The sequence below is a fragment of the Erpetoichthys calabaricus genome, chromosome 5 (genome assembly GCF_900747795.2).
Source record: "Erpetoichthys calabaricus chromosome 5, fErpCal1.3, whole genome shotgun sequence".
NCBI lineage: Eukaryota > Metazoa > Chordata > Cladistia > Polypteriformes > Polypteridae > Erpetoichthys > Erpetoichthys calabaricus.
Genome location: NC_041398.2, coordinates 100,933,187 through 100,956,590, shown reverse-complemented (window position 1 = coordinate 100,956,590; position 23,404 = coordinate 100,933,187). Strand labels below are relative to the sequence as shown.

Genomic DNA, 23,404 nt, shown 5'->3' with positions numbered 1-23,404 from the left:
ATGGGACAGAATGTATGGAAGTATTAGAAAAAAATCTTAAAGCTACTTCTAGAAAGCTTGCTACCAGGTCTATTATTCATGGTTATTCTGCTATCGTAGTTTAATCCAATATCTCTGCCCTTTAAAATGCCCAAGTTAAGTATGTGCAGACATGTTCTTGTCAGGCGAGGGGTATAATAATTCATTTTCAGATTATAGATGTCTTCTGAGCTGTTCAGTTACACAATTTTATTAACATCATCTCCAGAATAAAAGATAGCACAGTACAATCAGGCAAAATTTTTGACTTCGCTTCAGTTCACCTTCCCATTAAGTGTGGTTTTCTGCTGATGTTTATTATTATTTTAATTTTTGAATTTTCCCTTTTGTTGATACAGTGGAACCTTGGGTCACGAACATCTCAAAACACATACAAATTGGGTTACGACCAAAAAGTTTGCCAAACTTTTGCATCTGTTCATGACCACACACTCGGGTGACGAACAAGCCAGTTTCACTTCCGGTTCATACGCACCAATGATTTCCGCATGTGTTCAGTCTCTCCGTGTACATTGTTCTCAGTCAGACGTGCGTGCATTCGCTGTGAACTCTTTGTGCTCTATTTCGTGTGCTTTTGCATTAATTTTGCAGTTAACCATGGCCTCTAAGCAAGTGAAGAGTGGTAGTGTTGGTGAGAAGAAAGGTTCAAAGAAAATTTAAATCGAATTAAAGAAAGAAATTATTGAAAAGTATGAGCGTGGCGTTCGTGTTACTGATCTTTCCGCCGAGTACAAGAAGTCAAAATCCACAATTTCGACTATTCTAAAGCAGAAAGAGACCATTAAAGCAGCTGATGTTGCAAAAGCAGTTACAGTGTTAACCAAGCAGAGGCCTCAAGTGCTGGAAGAGGTGGAAAAACTGATGCTAGTGTGGTTGAAAGAGAAGAAACTTGCAGGGGATAGCGTTTTAATATCGTTCATTGCATCAGCCTCATTGATAAAACCTGGGAAGACGTCACATACTGGACCTTGAACTCAGCCTGGAAGAAACTTTGGCCTAAATGAATTCCTGAACAACATTTAGAAAGATTTGAGCCTCCTGTTGTGGATGAGATTGTGTCCATGGGCAAGATCATGGGTCTTGAAGTGGACAATGAGGACATCGAGGAGCTGGTCCTGGATCACAAGGAGGAGCTGACAACGAAGGAATTCGCTGATCTCCAGCAGGAGCAGCATAAGTTGCTCACCGAGGAGCAGTCCTCAGGGGAAGAAGAGGAAAGGGCAGTTATAAAAAGTGATGCAATAAAAGCTGTCATGGAAAAATGGAATGAGTGCCAGGATTTTTTTGAGAAGAACCTCCTTGACAAATCGGTTGCGAACAGAGTGATAAACATGATGAACGACCATGTCGCCTTGCATTTCTGAAAAATTTTAATGTGTAGGAAAAGGCAAGTCACATAAAACCACTATTTCGCGAAGTCTGATCCACCAGCTAAGCAGCTAAAAACACCAGAAACCCAAGAAATCACAAGAGAGAAAACACCTGAAGGAGAACATCCCTCCATAGCGCAGAGGGACTCTCCCTCAAAACTGTAACCCCCCTCTCCACCCAGCTTCCTCCTCACTTCCTTCATGCCAGAACTCGAGTCATGCAAGGTGAGTTTTCTTGGTTGTTTACAGCGAGCGGTTCGTAAGGCTATAGCGTGAACTCTTGCAATGTTAGTTTTCTCTGTTGTTCAAGGTTTTTCACAGTGGATTGTAAGGTTGTAGCGTGAACTCTTGCAATGTTAGTTTTCTTTGTTGTTTATGGTTAGTTTTTGTATAAATTAAGGAATATATCAAATTTTCATTTTTTTCCCTGTGCTTAAAACTCATCAAAAAAAAGTGTTTACAGCGAGCGGTTCGTAAGGCTGTATCATGAACTCTTGCAATGTTATTTTTCTCTGTTCAAGGTTTTCTCAGTGTTATTCAATGTTTTTACATTTAGTTTACTATTACACTGTGTATTCTATGGTATAGTTAACTATTTTTGTGCTTAAAAATCTTTAAAAAAATATTTGCATACATTTAGTACGGTCTGGAACAGATTAATTGTATTTACATACAATCCTTTGGGGGAAATTAGTTCGGGTCACAACCAAATCGGGTTGCGACCAGAGTTTTGGAATGAATTACGGTTGTGATCCGAGGTTCCACTGTATTTGGAGGCTTCTGTAATTTGTATCTCTTTTTTCAGTAGAAATAATTATTCCTATTGTTGAATAGACCAGTGTTTTGAATGAGGAAGTCATAAGTCTTTAGTCACTAACAAAATGTTAGGCTTATTTAAAAAAATTATAAAATAACACTTAAAGTATTGAACTCTGAAACTGTACAATACACGAGTCAGATGGCATTCACTAAATGGCACCCAGATGTAATTGAACTCCAGTAGTGTGGACAGGAGTAACCAGGTGCATTATTGGAATAAAGGGCATGGCCTGTTCTGAGAGGCAATGTGAAATTAATCCTTTTGGTCTTCAGCACAGATGACTAATTATTAGACAGAATATTCAAATAATTGCATATTTATTGGAGTACATATTTGTTAATAAAATGTTAATTATCACTGTTTTAAATAGCATACCTTGCATTTGTTAATTACATATGTATTTAGTTAAACACTCCCAGTACCATCTGCTGAACTTTACGTAGATATATCTGGCTGATACCACAGCATACGTTAGCACTCTAGTGTAGCAAACCATGTTAAGGAAATGACTCTCATCAAAAAAAAAAGACAGCAATGATTATACTGCCAATTAGTTTGGTCTCAATTCATTTATTTTTAAAGCTAAAGTAATTTAGATCTGGCTTTGTGTCCTATCCCATGAAAAACTGAAATGCTCTAGACTTGATAAAGCTGCTTGTGCTAAAACTGTGGCAGTGACAAACAGATGTACAGTACTATGCGAGGTGCAATGATGACAAAGTTGTAAGTCACTCTAAGATACTATTTTAAAAGAAATGTGTGCAGTGCCATGTATGTATTGTGGATAAAGTAACAAATATTCTGTAAGATACCAGTAAATCTTGAGGCTGCATAGAAAAGTCACTGCTTAATATACATAATAATGCCAGCAATATTATTTAAGCCTATTTAGACTGGGAATAAAATGACTATCCTTTCATCAACACTAAAGCTCGCCCTCAGCAAGACATTTAAAACAAATTCTGTATTCTTGTAATAAATAAATTGCTTGTGTGTTTAGGGAATACAATTTTGTTTACATTTTTAGTCCAGCATTTTGTGTTTAGATTCTTAAGCTTACAATTTGAAATGAGAATTCAGTGATTAATACTAATAAGATATTTCACTTTTACTTGTGTTTTTTTATTATGTCACCAATTCATCTAATGTGGGAGGAAGGGTGGCACAGTGATTAAAAATGCCGCTTCATGGATGCAGAATCCTGGGTTTCCATGTCACGAGTGTTTAAATCTTCTCTTCATGCCAGAGAGGACTAAGCAGTTAAGCCTCTTGAACTAAAATATATTTAAATCATGCTTAAATATACAGTATAATAAGCATGAGGTATTATCACCATGTTAAAAGTGTAATTACAACCCTATTTAATGTTCTTTACTGTCAACCTGATGGTTTTTTGGGATTTTTTTTCAGAGAGTCAAGGTTGGGGGGCTCTCAATTAAGCAGGGCTTGTTAAAGTCCATTGAGGCATTCCTTGAGTGATTTTGGGCTGTACAAGAAGTAAATCGCTGCCGTTGTTCTCCTGTGTCATGATTTTGGCTGTAAACTGATGCTTCGTAGCCCATTACTTTAAGAGAAGTTTGCTTTGCTTTCCGTTGTCAGGGTCACGTCCCTCGTCTCTAGGGGTGTGGTCTCTGGGGTCGTGACCTTGACTTGATCAACAGCTGGCATACAAGGTCAGCCTTTCGCTAGGCACCTTATCCAATCTGCGGATAAAATTCCTTACGTTCATTTAAATATTGTGTGCTTTCTTTTCTTGTGTTGCCTGCTTACGACTTATTGCCCAGTTTTGACTTTGATTTTGCCTCTCGTCTGGGTTATGGCCCCTACAGTTTATTTTTTATTTTTGTTTGTTTTGGCCTTTTACCACTTCTCCCAAAATACTCACAAATTGCGCTCTACACTTTTTAGGCTGAGTCAGGACATTGACTCAGTGTAGCTAACCTTTATTAGTTAATAAATAGTGCTCTCTCTATGTATTGTAGTGAAAAACAACATTTTAACAATTACTAGTCAGTATAACATTGTTTGAGAATAATACAGCATTTCCCAACCTTGGGGTCACCTGATATGCTAATGAGAGCACGAGAAAAATGTAAAAATAGAAAAAAATACTTTCAACAATGTATTGAATAGGAAGTGAATGTCAATATTTCAATCAGCTGGGGTCAAGAAAAAGCTTGCATTTCAAAATGAGGTCACAAACCAAAAAGGCTTGGGAACCTCTGGATTAATATGAAAAGGAATATGAAAGAAATGTGTTACTTACCATGCTCATCAAGTAGTATGTTATCGGGTTTAATATCTCTAAAAAAAAAAAAGAAAAAGAAAATATCTTTTAATCATGAATACCCTTGCAGAAATGTAACACTAATGGTTTTTCACTAAAGCTTTTCAAATATACAGCACTTAGCTAAACTAATTTTACTAAGTTTCATACCAAAATCTTAATTTCACTCATTTCTTTGAAAAGAGAGAGAGAGAGATAGGCTAGAATTCAGAATATCTAAATAAAGAATAAATGTTGAGTGCAGATCATGTATCATGAGATGTGAATAGTGCACAACAAATGACAGCATACTGTACATATAATATAAAGATCATTTTTTCACACAGGACTGTTAGGATCTACACCATCACTACTCAAAGATCCACTTGCCGATAAAGTATTTTGCAGTCTTTAAAGGAAAGCAGCAAAACATTTGTAGATTGTGCTTGTTTGTTAGGGTAACTAAAGATATAAGAGCAGAAACTTTTTAATTTCAGCTAGGCAGTCAAAAAGTTGGGATTTCTTTCTGGACTACTGAATTGCAACTATTCCTTCTTTTGTAAGTGTAGACCACTAAAATAAATGCTTAATGTACTGCATTCATTTGGTTATCTGTTTCTCTTGGCTACTGGGTAGCTGGATAATGTGTTCCCTGCAGGAAAATTAAATTTCTGCTAACACTATTCTGAGTGTCTCCATGAGGAAATATATCAAATCATACTGTGCTCTGTATATGCTTCTAGTTTACAAACACAGCATTTGGCACCAAAGTATTTCACTTACGTTCCAAAGGTATATAAATACAGAGGTGTCAGCGCAGTAAAAACAAATCTTTGCTATTTGCTTAGTGTTGCAAACTATGAATTGTCTAAAAAGCATAAATGAGCTAAATAAAAAGCAAAATCCTACTTCCACTCACTGTTCTATCCTCCACCCCAACAAAGAGTCTCTCATGTTTTATTTCTTCTTCATTTTTTACTGAGGAACTGATCTCTCTAAAAAGCCTTGCCTGATTACCCACTTATTTTATTAATCTTTTTTATTTTAACAGTGAACTGATCAACACCCACTAGCACAATGAAATGTCATTCTGCTGCACTGTTGAGTAAATTCTGGGCTTTTAAAATTAGTAGAAATAATGTGAACAATGAAAAGTAGGAAAAGGTTTCATTAATGAAATGAATGATCTGCACTTACTGTACATCTCAGTGAATGGTGAAGAAGGCAATCAGTTCTGTCAAAATCTGTAACATTATTTTAATTTTCTATTATTTCTTTGCTCTCCAGTGCTCAATAAAAATGCATTATGCTGCTTTCACCATTCTGAACATACTGTTTATGTCTGAAAATGTATTTCCTACTGAAACACCAATTATAATACACCAGAACTGACTAAACTTTGCACAACTTCAAGCTCAGACACATTTAGCAAACAAGTTAGCAATGGGTATATGTCAAGAAAAGTGCCAAAAGGGCTTGCCATTATAAGTAAGCCAATTTATTTTAATAACAACGTTGTGACCTTTTTTAATGCACATGCAGATGTTTTTGTTATTATAAGCAGGATTCTGGAAAATGGAAAAAGTACTGAGTCAGTTACAGAATTTGAGGCAATTTAAAATGATACAGTACAACATTAACAATAAAGAGATTTTTAGTGTAAATTCAATTAAAGGATCTGAATACTAATTCTGCTTAGACAAATAGAATATAGAGCATTATTATATGTAGTCCTTTAACAATTAATAGAAATCATATTCACATCTGCCTATTCTTCATGTCAAGGCTGAGTTAGCATCATTATTAATAAAAAAAGAATTCTTCCAGAAATAACTGTGGTGTAAGATGTTGGAACAGAGATGGTAGCGAAAGAATTTTTGTCTGAATTTTGCTCAGAGCATGAAAAGATATCTCAAGGAATGTGTATAAGCTGTGGTCTAAAGCAGCCCTTTATATTCCCTATGCTCCACTTTTGAGGCACAGAAATTTATGACAGGCCTGCTTTTCTCCGGCAGGCCTGAACCACAGTCCCCAGGAGGCTGCACACACTCACTCTTAATAAGGAAGGGGCTTATCCACTGACTACTAAAGCCTTTTTAACAGGTATAAATCTTCATGGGATAATACGCTTTGCCCATGCCCTATGTCAGTCCTTTGCAGATGGGTTTCCCAGGAACCCCATTATAAATTATATAAATTATATAGTGTTTAGTATACACTCCCTAATGCTATATTTCATTCTCACACTTTTTAATATTTGGATTTTTTTTTCTTTTTCTTTAATGGCACTTAATAGTTAACAGTGTTTTAATGAAACAGTCATTGTGGTGGTCCAGTTCCCAGCTAAAGGGCTCGAACAGTGACAATTCATGTTTGCACTGACTTTTTCTCTTAATCCTCTGCAGACCATTCACTGGGAATTCCACAGGGTTCCGGTGCACGTGATGACATCACTTCCTGTCCAGATGATATTACTTCCTGCCCAGACCTTTGAAGCCACCATCTTTACCACATGTCATCAATTCTGTTTTGGACATTGAACCAGACACAACTCCTCAATAATTAATCCTTTTGCAGCCATGGCATAATACACAGGTGGCTGCCCCAAACCTTTTTATGTCTCCTGTCCAATCTTGTGACAGTGGCATAGTCAGCAGGATGAGAGGATCCCAGAAGAGAAGGGGACAAGACCTGAAAAATAACCAGGTGGGAAAGTACCGTGGCCAAGTTTCCGAGTGGGTGGTTCATCCCGGGGTTTGGAAAGACCAAGTACAGGCTCCACTCTCAAAACACATAACTGGGCAAACTAAGAAACACAGGGAGTGTATGGGAGGGGCTCACAGGATTGGGCTGGTCCCTAGGGGGAAAGTGAAAGGGGCATATTATGCTCTCTTGGAGGAGAGAGCTGTTCTTCCCCGTGAGGCCAAGGCCTCAAGTAAATACGGGGCATCCCCGGACCAGCAGGTGGCTAAAGTAAAGGACTGGTATTTTGACCCAGAGCGGTCGACACAAGCACAGACTTTTAACTTGTGGAACAAAGTAGGGCAGTGGTTAAGGCCATTCCAAAATATTGCCTTACAAATTGTGGAGCAGGTAGCCTGCTTTCTATTGCTCACCAGCCTTCCAAAACATTTCACCCAGCCAGTCTGGGGGACATTTAAAGATAGAGAAAAAATCAGTGTACCTCACCACCCTCTGGTCAAACATGGAATTGTCACTATTTGAGCTCTTTAGCTGCCTCCCATGCGCACGTGTGTGACAGCTGCAATACTAAAATTGGTCTGATTCATAAATAAATGGATATATGCAACCATGCAAGTTTTTTTTTCCATTAACTTGAACGATAAAGACTAGGACAAAGAAGGGTACTCTCAAGCAAATCATGAATCCAAAATATAGCAAGGGAGGCAAATACACATAAAAATAAGACATTTGTTATAACAAAAATATAAGAATACAGGAGGGCACATGGTCTTGGAGGTAAAGAGCACAAGTACAGTAAAAATAAAAATGCTGACAGCCATCTTCTTCTGGCTAAACAACTGGTAATTTACTTTTTATCCAGTAGGATGGCTGGCCTACTTACTTAATTGGACATTCCTCTTACACCATCACTCCTTCTACCTTTCTTTTACCTATACCCTTTCTCATACCCAATGAACCTTCAACTGTCCTCCAAAATCTAAGATATCTTCTCTGTGGCTAGGGGGTCCTTTAAGGCACTCCCTCAGCTTGTTTCAGTAGGATGCATAACTACTATCTCTGGGGTCAAGAAAGGGCTTGTGTACTCCTGATGTTTTCTGTAAGAGCTTCTCCGTTCAGCCCCAGATGTTTCTATAACCTCAGTTTCTAGTCTTCTGCTAAAGGATCAGACAATGTAATGGACACCTGATCTTTACAATGGGGAGCAGAGAGACATTTTGTAGATGAGCCATCGGAAACTCCAGGCTTATTTTCCATTTTTCTTTGGTATCTTGAAGTTATTTAAGGGGATCCATGTGAAATGTGTTGGGGTAGTGCCCGCTATCTGTGATGACCATTAATCACTAGTGATGATAACATTTTCAGGGTTTCTGATACCTGCTGTGCATGGCATGGTCTTTAAAATTATGGTCCCTGCCAGGCCCTCTTTCTAAGACACACATCTAAGCAGCATGCTCAATCTGCAGTATATACCCAGGCAGCTGAAGGAACTACTATTACTCTAAATTGTTATAATATTTAAAGTCAAAATAGTTAAAAATAATCATACTTAATATAATAAAATCCATAAAACCAGCAAATTACTATGACTATGCATACACTGCAAATCAAAATAGTATAGGGTTACAATGGTGGCAATTTTATGGTGTGACAAATAGTGTTAAATTAAATTAATCTCCATTAACCTAACCTGTTAAATATGCCCAGGACCAGGAAAGAAGGAAGTCTGAACAAACTTTTCCCTCTGTTTAAGTTTTGTTTCATTTATTTTACCCTTTGTTTATTTTTTTATCTTTATGTTTTGGCACCCCATACATCATACCATACCATACCATACCATTTTTATTTGTTAAGCGCTTAAAAACACAGCATTACAACTGACCGAAGCGCTGTACAGTTAAAACAAGCAAGACTAAAAGCAAAATATTAAAAAGCAAACATTAAGAGAGAATTAAAACAGAGACACTAAAAAACAGGTCAGGGGACCCAATAAAACAGAGAAATAGCAAAAAGCAAGTGGAAATAAGACAGGTTAAGAATTGAAAGCCAATGTGAAGAAGTGCGTTTTTAGGTGTGATTTGAATGTGGTGACTGAAGCGGCTTGCCTAACCACTAAAGGTAAGGAGTTCCAGAGCTTGGGTGCACAGACAGAAAAAGCCCTTTCACCACGAGCTTTAAAATGTGCCTTGGGAACGGTTAGGAGCAGCTGATCTGCGGATCTAAGAACACGAGGGGGATTGTGACGATGGAGCAAGACACTCAAGTAGGCAGGGGCTAGACCATTCAGTGCCTTATAGGTTAAGAGGAGTATCTTAAAATCAATTCTGAAGCTAACCGGCAGCCAGTGTAGGGTTTTTAAAATCGGTGTAATGTGTTGGCTTCTGCTGCTTCCAGTTAAAAGTCTTGCAGCCGCATTTTGAACCAATTGGAGTCTCGAAAGAGTGGCTTTACTAATACCATATAGGCAGGAATTAGAATAGTCGAGCCGGGACGTAATGAATGCATGGATTACTGATTCCAGGAGGTGGTAAGGCAGAATTGGTTTGAGTTTGGCAATTCGCCTGAGATGGAAAAAGCAGGATTTTACTGTGCTGTTGACTTGAGCATCCATTTTCAGGGCCATATCCATTTTGATTCCAAGATTGGAAACAGACGAAGTTACTGGAATGGGAAGAAAGTCGAGGTCAAGGGGTAGGGTCTGTTTGCGGTCGGGACTAAAAACAATGACCTCGGTTTTTGAATCGTTCAGGTGAAGGAAGTTTACAGCCAGCCAGTCCTTAATGTCAGATAAGCAGTTGAGAAGAGGTTTAGTGGAGTCAGTTGACTTGAGGGAGAAATAAATTTGGCAGTCATCAGCATATAGGTGATACGAGATTGCATGTTTTCTAAAAATTGCACCTAAAGGCAGGATGTAAATTGAAAAAAGTAGTGGCCCCAAAATGGAACCCTGGGGGACACCACATGGGAGTGGAACTGATTCAGACGAAAAATCGTCTAGCATGACTCTAAGAGTCCTGTTGCAGAAATATGACTTGAACCAGTCGAGGGCTAAGCCAGATACACCAACCCAGGATTCGAGTCGGGAGATCATGATGTCGTGGTCGATTGTGTCGAAGGCAGCAGATAAATCGAGAAGAACCATAATCACGTAGAGTCCTGAGTCCAATGCCAAAAGGACATCATTTAGGACACGTAAATGCGCGGTTTCTGTGCTGTGTTGGGGCCTAAAGCCTGACTGAAAAAGGTCCATTACCTGATGGTCCTGTAGGTGGTGAATTAATTGCTCATAAACTACTTTTTCGAGTAATTTTGACAGGAAAGGTAGTTTAGAAATTGGACGAAGATTGGAGAAGACGGCAGGGTCAAGATCAGGTTTTTTCACGATTGGATGTACTACTGCGTGTTTGAAAGCACAAGGAACTGTAGCCGAAGATAGACTACTAGTTATGATCTTTAAGACATCATATCGAATCACAGGAAAGACATCTTTCAGCAGTCTGGACGGCACCACATCGTCCGGAGAGCCTGAAGGCTTCATTGAGGCGACGATTTTTTCCAGATGGGGGAGCGAAATGGGTTCAAAGCTAGTGAGGGAGCCGTGTACAGGAACGGCTAAATCAACAGAGCCAGAAGAAGAAATGGAGATCTGGGATCTAATGTTCGTGACCTTATCCAGACCTTATCATGTTATATAGGTGCTATTTTGGTTATAAAGCACTTGCTCACAAGTGCTGGAACTTTGGTCTTCAAATCCATCTATAGCAAGGATTAAGTTTGAAAAGAAAAACAGAGTACTCAACAAAAGTTAGATAGAATATTTAGATTTTAGGGAGTAATAGGACTTTAACTCTTCTGTGATCTTTGGATCATGGATTTAAATCTCTCTATTATATAAAAAAATCCAGGGATGAGACAAGACTTTTCAGCCTGGGATGAGACGTGACTTTTTCAGAGAGATACTTTCAAGTCCTGTGAGACGAGACTTTGTGCCAAGAGATTTAAACCATGCCTGGGGCTGGAAATTAAAGACAAAGAGTAGATAACAAAGTAGAACACCGTAAAGAGATTCAAAAACGTTGGCATGATACACATGCAGAGCAGGTTTGAGATAATGAAAGTACTAAAATTTGAAAGTAAAGATAATAAAGATCGCATTAACGCAAACAAACGGAAATTAGTACTCGGTGAAATAACGGAACAGTGAAAAGAGATCGAAGAGATCAGATTTAAACTTTACATCGGAGACTTGTAGATTGTCTAATTCCTGTTGCCATCAGGGAAAAGTAGTGTGTCTTCCCAATGAAGAGGCGTATCTGCGAGAATTAAACGGTTTGTTGTTTGTTGAAAGTGAAATCCATATATGCGAGCGGCAGAGGCACAAAGTGGCTGGCCCGTAGCACATGCCGGGGGGTGAGATATTAGGTTGGCAAGCGAAGCCCCCTACTATATCTGAAAAGCCACTTTGGTATAAATATGCTGTTTGTATTAAATCAACTCTGTGGCTGTAAATGACTCCTGCTAATTTTGGGAAATACAAAAAAAACAAACAAAAGAGAAGCTTTTTCCACACACTGAATATAAGCAGATCAATAGATCAACAAATGCAGAAGCATAAATAGAGGTGTTAAATGGAAACGCAGAAGTGTTCCTTAGAAATATAACCTTTTAAACGCACAAGATAGTTAACTTTAGAATCGCTATAGTTTCTTGAATCTGAAATGCATTTCACTCCTTACTTCTGGGAATAATTATCCATTATTAATCATTATTAGTATTTAACGATTCAGTAAACTGAATGTGAAAATGTTTAGGAGGAGACAAAAAATATGTACAATCAAGTAATTTTTTAATTAAACATATAATATAATAAATCACAGGGGTACCATCTATGATAAAAACCTTCATCCAGAGATCTCCTGAGTCAAGCCAGACTCTTAGACCAACTGTTTGTCAAAACGAGTGACAATGACCATCGCCAAGTATTTTATCTTTACTTTAGGTTTCTTCAGCTTATTAAATGTAACCTTTTCAAAATTCTATACATGACAAATGTGCTTGGATAACATTTCCAAAAAAAAAAAATTAGAATATCATCAATACATAATGGAACTAAAAATCCTAAAATTTAACAAAACAAAAATTGATAAATGATTGTATATTTGCAACAGCATTTGGTAATGCAAGACCAGGTACTCATATTGTCCAGAAGATATATTGAAAGCTATTCCCTTTCACCTTCCATTGCTTATTCTAATTAAATGACTGGTGTATCACAAATCGAACTTAGCATTCATATGGGTTCATAGACCTCATTTAGAAGAGAAGAAATATGAGAAGTTTGTGGTCATTCTTTAATGTAATATTTAACTCACAGTGATCTAAGCTTAGACAGAAAGAAACAGTTTGAATGAAGAAGCAAGTTAAATTCAAATGACACTTAGAGAAACGTACTCTACAACTATTAGGGGCTCCTGAGTAACTCACTGGATGGGGAAATGGTGGTTCTTGAAGAATTTGAACTGCTGGTGCTGCTCCATTCAACTGTTGCAGTTCTCCTAATTCCATCAACTACTCCACTATTATTTTTAACTCATTAACCTGGATGTGCAGATTTCTGATATTAGCTTGCATAGCTATGGGCTTAAACAGTTATTTAACTTTTGAAAACAATCATTTTAATTGGTGTAATCTTTTGAATGTCTCTCCATGAAAACAGTGCATTGTTGGCAATATTTCTTTGTCCTGAGTGGGAGAAGCTGAACCACAAAATTTATAAACTGAAACAACAAACTGATCGACAAGCATGGGTCAATGAACTAGTCGAGCTTTCCTGAAAGTGCAGAACAAGAAGAATATTCATGAGAGTATAATTCAGGAACACGAAATTCTTAACAAAACCACATTCTTTTTTACAAAATAAAGTCTTGCACAGGTTTCATAAAGATCAAAGAAGACAACCCTGTAACACCTCAGCCTTAAATAAGACAGCTTCTGACATAGAATCATTTGATGTGTGTGAAGTTTCAGAGCTGCAATGTGAAAGCAGTACAATGCCAGCTACATTGGCAAGCACAGATGTGGTGTTGAGCATTGATAACGGATGAGTTCCAGAAGACAAACAAAATAAAGGATTGAAGAAAAGGCAAAGAAGAATATGAAAATGATCTCCCTCGTTTCTGAATAGTAGATGAATCAGTGTGGCTATCTGTAAAGTATAATGTACATAATATGGAAGTTTATTTTTATTTAGTACTCCTCACTAAAGACAGACACAGGCCACTGCAGCTTTACAAATACAAATTAGTAACAGAGGCATATATTACCAACCAACACTTACATACATGAGCACAATGTCTATTAAAATGTATTAAAGATAATGGTAACAGACAATCTAAATAGAATGAAAAAGACTAAAGGAAAAGAACAATACAAGATAATCCCATTACTATAGGAGAAACATCTCTGGAGGGTGCATGGTTCTTTCTAGTAAATATAGTTCACTGATGTCCTCGTTTAAATAACAGGTAATGTAAATTTTGAAACAGGTAATATCAACTCACTGGATGATTTTTAAAACTCTCTTAAAGAAGCATCTCAATTTGGTAATCCAGATTTTGCACTAACTTTTAGTCCTTGATGCAGATAGTGAAGCATTATGCGACTATAAAATCAATAATATTTTTTGGACATTGTTACAATTATTATTATAGTTCCAACTGTGGTCAGGCAAAGGTGTCAAATGTGTGTCTCCCTTTTCAAGAATTTTTGCCCATTCCCACTCTCTCTACAAGCAGTCTATCTCAAGGTAAATGCTCTCCTACTCTTGCTATTTCACTTCTGTCTTCTACAAACATTTGGACTGTCATTTGTCACCAAATATTAGAGCAGCCAATTGGAATATGTTCAAAACAAGCTATTTTTTTGTTTTGCCACACCCACAGTGGAGTGCAGTATATAAATGTCTGTAATTCAAATCTTGAATGTGTACGTTAGGTTCGCTGCTGATTCTAAACTAACCCAGTTAGCGTGAGCGTGTCTGTGTGTGTCAGTGGGCTCTGTAATGATCTGGTGCACTCCTGTCCCGTACATACAGTAATATTACAGTGAAAGTGATCTGGATTTAGAAGGTTACAGTTTATTATTGTGTTATCATTTCATTTTCATTCTGTAAAAACAAACAGATGCAGGTTTATTAGACAAATGTTTAAAAACATCACATAGTGTAGATTGGATATAAGGCAAACTAGTCTCTTAGTTGGAAACCAGGGACATATCTGACTGGTCAAAGAGCACTCAGACATTAAAAGATTGACAGGTGCTTTTAAAACTTGTTTAATTTTATATAACAATAGTCAATATAGTAATTCAAGTGTTTCAATGTTTTCTAGTAGTTTAACCTTTCTTCAGAAGGTTACAACGTAATGACATGGGCCCTTCACTTAGGTATCATATCACACATTGCTGACTCATTTTTGTGACACTTTTGGTAATAGCATTATTAGACAAGTATGATATTTCCCAAATAATATAATTTGCCTCAAACTCAAGTATGATATTGTTGGCATTGCCTAGAAGCATTAGATAGAAGGTGTCTCTGGGGTTCAGAAGTTAAACAACACGCCTCAAGGAAATCTCTCATCTACCTTTATGCTGGAGCTCATCTTTGTCAGGTGTAATCCATTTACGCTTTGTCAGAAGTTTCCCTGAAGCTTCCAAATGTCTGCAGCATAAAGAAGTCGCTAGTTTTTGTTTTATGAAAGAGAACATTTGCTGTAGTGTGAAAACTTCAAATATTATAAGCCTAACAGGAATAACTGTACCACACCACTGCTGAAATATTAAAAAAAAACCTGTGCACTGGGTAATGGATTTCCTTATTGTGTTTCAAAGTGAGTTGGTTCTTTTTCTTTTCTGTTTCCTTTTTGATAAAAGAAGGGAAAATGGGTCACTTTCATTGGTGGCCTACTGAGTCCATTCTTTAGAATACTGTACAATGAAAGTTTTTTTTTCAGTGTACCCCTAGTGGTTTTATTGTAATGTTCCTGCAAATTGCTCTAAAAGCAACAAACAACAAGTACAATTTAGGAGCAGCTTGTTCAGTTTTGGTATCGCACTCTAAATACAAAGCTTGTTTGGAAAAAAACAGTGTGACCAATGTCATGATGTTTTTCACACACACTCTCCTAGCTTAGCACTCAGCACATTTTCCACAAGGAAAAATATACATTTTTTATTTTTAAATATAAACCACAAGGCATTCTATTCTGTCAGTGTCTTGTATATTATGCTGTGCAGATGTCCATGTAGAAAGACATGCTGTAGCTTCAAGGGTAATTTTTAAATGTTTAAACATCTAAAAAGTCATTGGAAGGGCGACACATCCTTTCTATGTTGTATTTCAGTTTTTTGACTCTTAGTAAATTTTTTTAATGTAACGTAAGTTAAAATTAAATTAATGTATGCTCTGCTCTTGAATTCACACTCTCTGTTGAATAGATACTGAAAAAATAATTTACACTTTTGTTTTTACCCTAGTAGATTACTGTAATGTACTCTTAACAGGAAATGTAAGAAAAATATAAAGCGGTTACAACTACTGTACAATGCAGCCGCAGGAACCAGAACCAAAAATTCTAAGCACATTTCACCTATCTTAGTATGACTACACTTGTGAACTGTGACTTTCAGAATTGATTGTATAATAATTTTAACTGTATTAGGTTAGGTGCATTGGCGATTCTAAATTGTCCCTAGTGTGTGCTTGGTGTGTGTGTGGTTGTGTGCGCCCTGCGGTGGGCTGGCGCCCTGCCCGGGGTTTGTTTCCTTCCTTGCACCCTGTGTTGGCTGGGATTGGCTCCAGCAGACCCCCGTAACCCTGTAGTTAGGATATAGCGGGTTGGATAAGGGATGGATGTATATAAAGCTAAGAATAATCTTACACCTTTATATATTTTGGAGTGCTTGCCTGTCCCTTTGATTCCTAATCGTAGTCTTGGATCTGCAAACACTGTTTGATAATTATTCTGAGAGCTAAGCATATTGGAACTGGTGAAGCGACTTTTTATTTCTATGCATCACGGAACGTTTAAAAAAATGAAAGATTTGCACTAATCACTAATGACCACTTTTCTCCATTTTCTTTTCTGGTTTAATGTGGTGGAATCCTGCAACACTGCCCATCTTCTCTAAGTACTCTGCAGCAGCCTGAGAAAGAAGGGCGATGACGCCACCACTGACTAGACCCTGTGCATCTGAGTTTTTAGGACACTGAAATATATCTGTAATCAATAACATTATCACATGGATGTTTTACAGAATTGAGGTGTGAGTAATCTTTTGGCCTTGGAACCCCTAGTTGTTTATTTCTCAGTTATCCCATCACCTGGAGTGTTAGTTTTCCTCTTGTCCTTCACTGTCTGACTATGCCATTGGACTCGGCCTTTTATCATTTTATCCAGTAGAGACTTAAAAACCACATTTAATTTATAGTAATATAAACTATGCTTAGGTGCTTAACTAGAAGTCCAATGCGTTATCCATTAATGGGTATCAGCAAGAGTGAAAGGGAAGGTCTACAGGACGGTAGTGAGACCAGCTATGTTATATGGGTTGGAGACGGTGGCACTGACCAGAAAGCAGGAGACAGAGATGGAGGTAGCAGAGTTAAATATGCTAAGAGTTGCACTGGGTGTGACGAGGATGGATAGGATTAGAAATGAGTACATTAGAGGGTCAGCTCAAGCTGGACAATTGGGAGACAAAGTCAGAGAGGCGAGATTGCGTTGGTTTGGACATGTGCAGAGGAGAGATGATGGGTATATTGGGAGAAGGATGCTAAGGATAGAGCTGCCAGGCAAGAGGAAAAGAGGAAGGCCTAAGAGAAGGTTTATGGATGTAGTGAGCGAAGACATGCAGGTGATGGGTGTAACAGAACAAGATGCAGAGGACAGAAAGATATGGAAGAAGATGATCCACTGTGGCAACCCCTAACGGGAGCAGCCGAAAGAAGAAGAAGAAGAAGAAGAATAAGCTATGCTTAGGATAATTTACATTGTTGTTTATTTTTCAGATTTCAGATACACTTTATGGATTTATTATTTAACTACCAATTTTATTATTTTGTAAAAAGTCATTTGTATTTTTTTTTGTGGATCTTCATCTGGCACTACAGACATTTTTCCAGTGTTTATTGCAGTGATTAATTTTTGAAGTAGAGTAAAGATTGTGATTCTTTAAAATTAGTCATATTTTTTATGGAATGAAAACATAAACAATGGAAACTTTAAAGTTTCTGATAATGCACTTTTCACTTTCTCATATATGAAGTATTGGGAAAGTATTGTAATCATCCGAAGACTTGATGTCAAGAGTTAGATTAATCTCAACGTTTTAGTCCTCCGTGAGTCCGTAAATACCATTTTTGGAATTATGTCTATGTGTCTGTGTGTGTGCGTCTGTGTGTGTGTGTGTGTGTGTGTGTGTGTGTGTGTGTGTGTGTGTGTGTATGTAAACATGATAACTTTAGTACGCTTAGGTACAAAACATAGATTTCAATCAACTTCTGGGCTATTTCCGTTAACTAGAAGTGGTACTTTACCTTTAATTCATGCAGCTGCAGAGTCAGATTTATTCAACTTTACTTTTATAATAATTGTTCAATATATGATTAATTTGATTTGATTTGTTGTTGGTGGCTCTTTAATGTACATAATATAAAAATATAATCATTGTCTTGCAGTTTACTCCTCAAATATCCATCTCCATATCTGAGTATACGAGAAAGTCTAGGGGAGACCACTCCTGATTTTTTCACATTGTTTTCAATCTGCATACATTAGCATAGATGAATAGTAAATCTATGCAACTATTTTAGATCCCATTCAGGGGTACCCAGGGTCAATGTCTGTCCTGGTACCTTTGGGGCAAGCTGGGCACTACCTGTGGGCAGAGTGCCACCCCACCAAAGAAAAGTAAATAAAAATAGGACTCTGAGAGTGGATACAATTATTAATAAACATCTATAACAATGTGAAATGCATTTTGCAAATACAAGATTTAAAAATTCAGCAAAAGAAAGAAAATGAAGGTACATTATTTCAAATCAAGTCATTCAATCACATTGTGCAACTGTGCATTATCATTTCGAGCAGACTGGTTAAAGTGCGATATAATCTGCAAAGGGTGCTAGTTAAGGGTGCTACTATGAATCAAAATACAAGTCAAAATAGTGTACCCATGAATATCAGTGAAGTTCTGGCACAATGGTGCAGTGGTAGCTCTGCTGCCTTGCAATAAGGAGACTGGGGTTCAGGTCCTGGGTGTGGAGTCTGCATGTTCTTCTCATGCCAATGTAGGTTTTCTCTGCTTTCTGCACAAAGACATGCACTTCAGGTGAATTCATCCATCCATCCATCCTCTTCCGCTTATCCAAGATCAGGTCGCGGGGGCAGCAGCTTGAGCAGAGATGCCCAGACTTTCCTCTCCCCAGCCACTTCTTCTAGGTCTTCCGGGAGAATCCCGAGGCGTTCCCAGGCCAGCTGGGAAACATAGTCCCTCCAGCGTGTCCTGGGTCTTCCCTGGGGCCTCCTCCTGGTTAGACGTGCCCGGAACACCTCACCAGGGAGGCGTCCAGGAGGCATCTTGATCAGATGCCCGAGCCACCTCATCTGACTCTTCTCGATGCGGAGGAGCAGCGGCTCTAGCCTGAGCCCCTCCCGGATGACTAAGCTTCTCACCCTATCTTTAAGGGAAAGCCCAGACACCCTGCGGAGGAAACTCATTTCAGCCGCTTGTATTCGCAATCTCATTCTTTCGGTCACTACCCATAACTCATGACCATAGGTGAGGGTAGGAGCGTAGATCGACTGGTAAATTGAGAGCTTTGCCTTACGGCTCAGCTCTTTTTTCACCACGACAGACTGATGCAGAGCCCTCATCACTGCGGACGTTGCAGCGATCTGCCTGTCGATCTCAGGCTCCATTCTTCCCTCACTCGTGAACAAGACCCCAAGAAACTTGAACTCCTCCACTTGGGGCAGGATATTGCTCCCAACCCTGAGAGGGCACTCCACCCTTTTCCGGCTGAGGACCATGGTCTCGGATTTGGAGGTGCTGATTCCCAACCCAGCCGCTTCACATTTGGCTGTGAACCGATCCAGAGAGAGCTGAAGATCACGGCCTGATGAAGCAAACAGGACAACATCATCTGCAAAAAGCAGTGACCCAATCTTGGGCCCACCAAACCGGACCCCCTCAACGCCCTGGCTGCGCCTAGAAATTCTGTCCATAAAAGTTATGAATAGAATCGGTGACAAAGGGCAGCCCTGGCGGAGTCCAACTCTCACTGGAAACAGGTTCGACTTACTGCCAGCAATGCGGACCAAGCTCTGACACTGGTTGTACAGGGACCGAACAGCCCTTATCAGGGGGTCCAGTACCCCATACTCTCGGAGTACTCCCCACAGGATTCCCTGAGGGACACAGTCGAATGCTTTTTCCAAGTCCACAAAACACATGTAAACTGGTTGGGCAAACTTCCATGCACCCACCAGGACCCTGCTAAGGGTCCACTGTTCCACGACCAGGATGAAAACCACACTGTTCCTCCTGAATCCGAGGTTCAATTATCTGATGGACCCTCCTCTGTAGGACCCCCGAATAGACTTTTCCAGGGAGGCTAAGGAGTGTGATCCCTCTGTAGTTGGAACACACCCTCCGGTCCCCCTTCTTAAAGAGAGGGACCACCACCCCGGTCTGCCAATCCAGAGGCACTGTCCCTGATGTCCATGCGGTGTTGCAGAGACGTGTCAACCAAGACAGTACTACAACATCCAGAGCCTTGAGAAACTCCAGGCATATCTCATCCACCCCCGGGGCCCTGCCACCAAGGAGTTTTTTGACCACCTCGGTGATGTCATTCCCAGAGATGGGAGAGCCCACCTCCAAGTCTCCAGGTTCTGCTTCCTCATTGGAAGGCATGTTAATGGGATTGAGGAGTCTTCAAAGTACACCCCCAACGACCCACAACATCCCGAGTCGAGGTCAGCAGTTGACACTGCACTGCTTCCCCCTCCTGAGACGCTGGATGGTAGACCAGAATGTCCTTGAAGCCGTCCGAAAGTTGTTCTCCATGGCCTCCCCAAACTCCTCCGACGCCCGAGTTTTTGCTTCAGCAACCACCGAAGCCGCATTCCACTTGGCCTGCCGGTACCTATTAAATTAAACTGCCTCCAGAGTTCCACAGGACAAAAGGGTCCTGTAGGACTCCTTCTTCAGTTTGACGGCATCCCTCACCACCGGTGTCCACCAACGGGTTTGGGGATTGCCGCCACAACAGGCACCGACCACCTTACGGCCACAGCTCCGGTCAGCCACCTCAACAATAGAGGCACGGAACATGGCCCATCCGGACTCAATGTCCCCCAACTCCCTTGGAACGTGGTCGAAGTTCTGCCGGAGGTGGGAGTTGAAGCTACTTCTGACAGGGGACTCTGCCAGACATTCCCAGCAGACCCTCACAATACGTTTGGGCCTACCAGGCCTGACTGGCATCCTCCTCCACCATCAAAGCCTACTCACCACCAGGTGGTGATCAATTGACAGCTCCGCCCCTCTCTTCACCCGCGTGTCCAAGACATGTCGATCATCGAACTGAGGCCTAGGGTGTCCTGGTGCCAAGTGCACATATGAACACCCCTATGCTTGAACATGGTGTTTGTTATGGACAATCCGTGACGAGCACAGAAGTCCAATAACAAAACACCTCCCTGGTTCAGATCTGGGGGGCCATTCCTCACAATCACGCCCTTCCAGGTCTCACTGTAATTGCCCACGTGAGCATTGAAGTCTCCCAGCAGAACGAGGGAGTCCCCAGAAGGTATGCCCTCTAGCACCCCCTCCAGGGACTCCATACACACAAACAACAGTTAGGACCCGTCCCCCCCACCTGAAGGCGGAAGGAGGCTACCCTCTCGTCCAGCGGGGTAAACCCCAATGAACAGGCTCCATGTCAGGGGACAATAAGTATGCCCACACCTGCTTGGTGCCTCTCACCGGGGGCAACTCCAGAGTGGTAGAGAGTCCAGCCCCTCTCAAGGAGATTGGTTCCAGAGTCCAAGCTGTGCATCGAGGTGAGCCCGACTATATCTAGCCGGAACCTGTTGACCTCGCGCACAAGCTCAGGCTCCTTTCCCTTCAGAGAGGTGACATTCCACATCCCAAGAGCCAGCTTCTGTAGCCGAGGATCGGACTGCCAAGGTCCCCGCCTTCAGCCACCACCCAACTCACACTGCACCTGACATCCTTGGCCCCTCCCATAGGTGGTGAGCCCATGGGAAGTTCAGGTGAATTCCCATTGTTAAATTGTTCCTAGCGTGTGTGTGTGTTCACCCTGCAATGGCATGGTGCCCTGTCCAAATGTTGTTTCCTGCCGTGTGTCCAATAATTGCAGCAATTAGCCCCAGTTGGCCTCTGACCCTGCCCTGGAGAGGTATATTAGGAGAACTGGTGGATGTTAATGAATAAATTTTGCTAAAATTAAGTTGTATTCTTACTTAAACTTTACATACATTTTTGTTTTGCTCTGCTTTTCAACATTTTAATTATTCCATGTTAATTTTGCCTTCTTAACATTTAATGCAAGAAACTAGTAGTGACCGGGAAATCTGCCAGTGTTGCATGCACAGCAAGATGCCCTGTTTAGGGTACTGGCACACCTTCATGACAGCATGCAGACCCGAATCTCAAATTATGTGTCTCTGTCTTCAAAACAGAGCTTGCTTTCATCAATCAGAGTTTATTTTCAGGAGTGCCATTAAAAGCACACATCAACTCAGGGCACTTTACAGAGTAAAGAAGATTAAAATGCAGTTTAAACATAGAAACAGAAAACAAGAACAAAACATGGGAAATTTAAAAGAACTGTGCAAGGACCTATAGCAGGCAGAGCCACCAAGCACATACAGTATAAGAGATGTTATACAGTGACTTAACAATGCATACATTTAAATACATTTCAAAAGACAAAGCAACAGTACAGAATAAATTGACACATTTTATGTCCTGAGCTTGAAAAGTTGGCAGTCTATATTTTTATATTATAAAGTGTGAAATTGTTAATACTATCTTTTAAATAGTAGGGAGTGTTAGAACAAAAACAAAGGGACATCAGTTAAAACTCTAAAACAAATGGAGACTCAGTAACAAATGCAGAAAGAACTGCCCACAAAAGGAGCTGCATAACATACTTGTAGAAGAGCAGCATCACAAGATCTCAACCATCTAACAGTTGTATAGGGTGTCTGCACTCCACACTGCATATGGGTTTACAAGCCAAAAACAGTTTCTAAGATTTTTTTTTTATACTGGTCAGGATGGAAGTGCAGATGTGCTAACTGAAAATTAATGCAGCACCAGCATTGTACTTTGGTCAAGAATTTGGCATTGTAAGCCTGTTAATATTCTCTACATTTAAACTATTACAAAAAAGGCAGAAAAAAACAGTGATCAATCTGAAAACTGAAGAAAGCACCACAAGTACTTCAGCATGATGCAACAACTGTCCAAAATATCACAATTAGCCTGATTACTGCAATTGAAAATACTCACAAAGTGACTCTTATACCACTTATAAACATACATTTCAGCTGGAGTAATCCGCTTGATGAACTCCTTTAAAAAGTAATTTAGCATTCATCTACAAAAACAGAGCTGGAATCTGGTGAAGTCTCAGTGGTGACAAAATAACATTTTGATTGCAAAAGTTACAAGAGATGCAAAAGACAGACTAGAGCACTAACACACTGGTCACACTGGACAATGGGAACAATTTTTTGCCAGAATTAAGGCTTTTGTAAGCAGCTGACAAGGCAGCAGACAAATGCCAGTTCCAGCTGCTGTGTCTCAACATTTGAAACTGATCTCGCCAGTATCAAAGAACAAAATGTACGCAACAAAATGAGTGCCAGGGATCTTACATAACACGGTAAGACAAGCACCTGTTAGGCTAGCAGAGAATAAAAATACAGTTACAAAGCTAGGAGAAAAACATGCAGAGCTAGACCAACAGGAGAGAAAATTTGGAAAGGATACAAAAAAAACAAGATGAAAGGTTTAAAAGCAGAAACTAAGATACCCATAAAGTGTCTGAATTAATAGCAGAGTGCTAAGGCCAGCTCAGAGGCTGCTTAAATGCAAACCACCTTCCAT

The 23,404-nt window shown here is 39.7% G+C and overlaps 1 protein-coding gene across 1 annotated transcript in view; it reads right to left on the bottom strand.

Annotated features, from left to right (window-relative positions):
* The window catches only part of LOC114652772 (serine/threonine-protein kinase 32B-like), a 323,284-nt gene that overhangs the window by 68,719 nt on the left and 231,161 nt on the right, over positions 1-23,404 (bottom strand). The window contains exon 5 of the mRNA XM_028803089.2: positions 4,496-4,533. Coding sequence (XP_028658922.2) covers positions 4,496-4,533 — 38 coding nt within the window. The remainder of the gene's footprint in view (positions 1-4,495; positions 4,534-23,404) is intronic.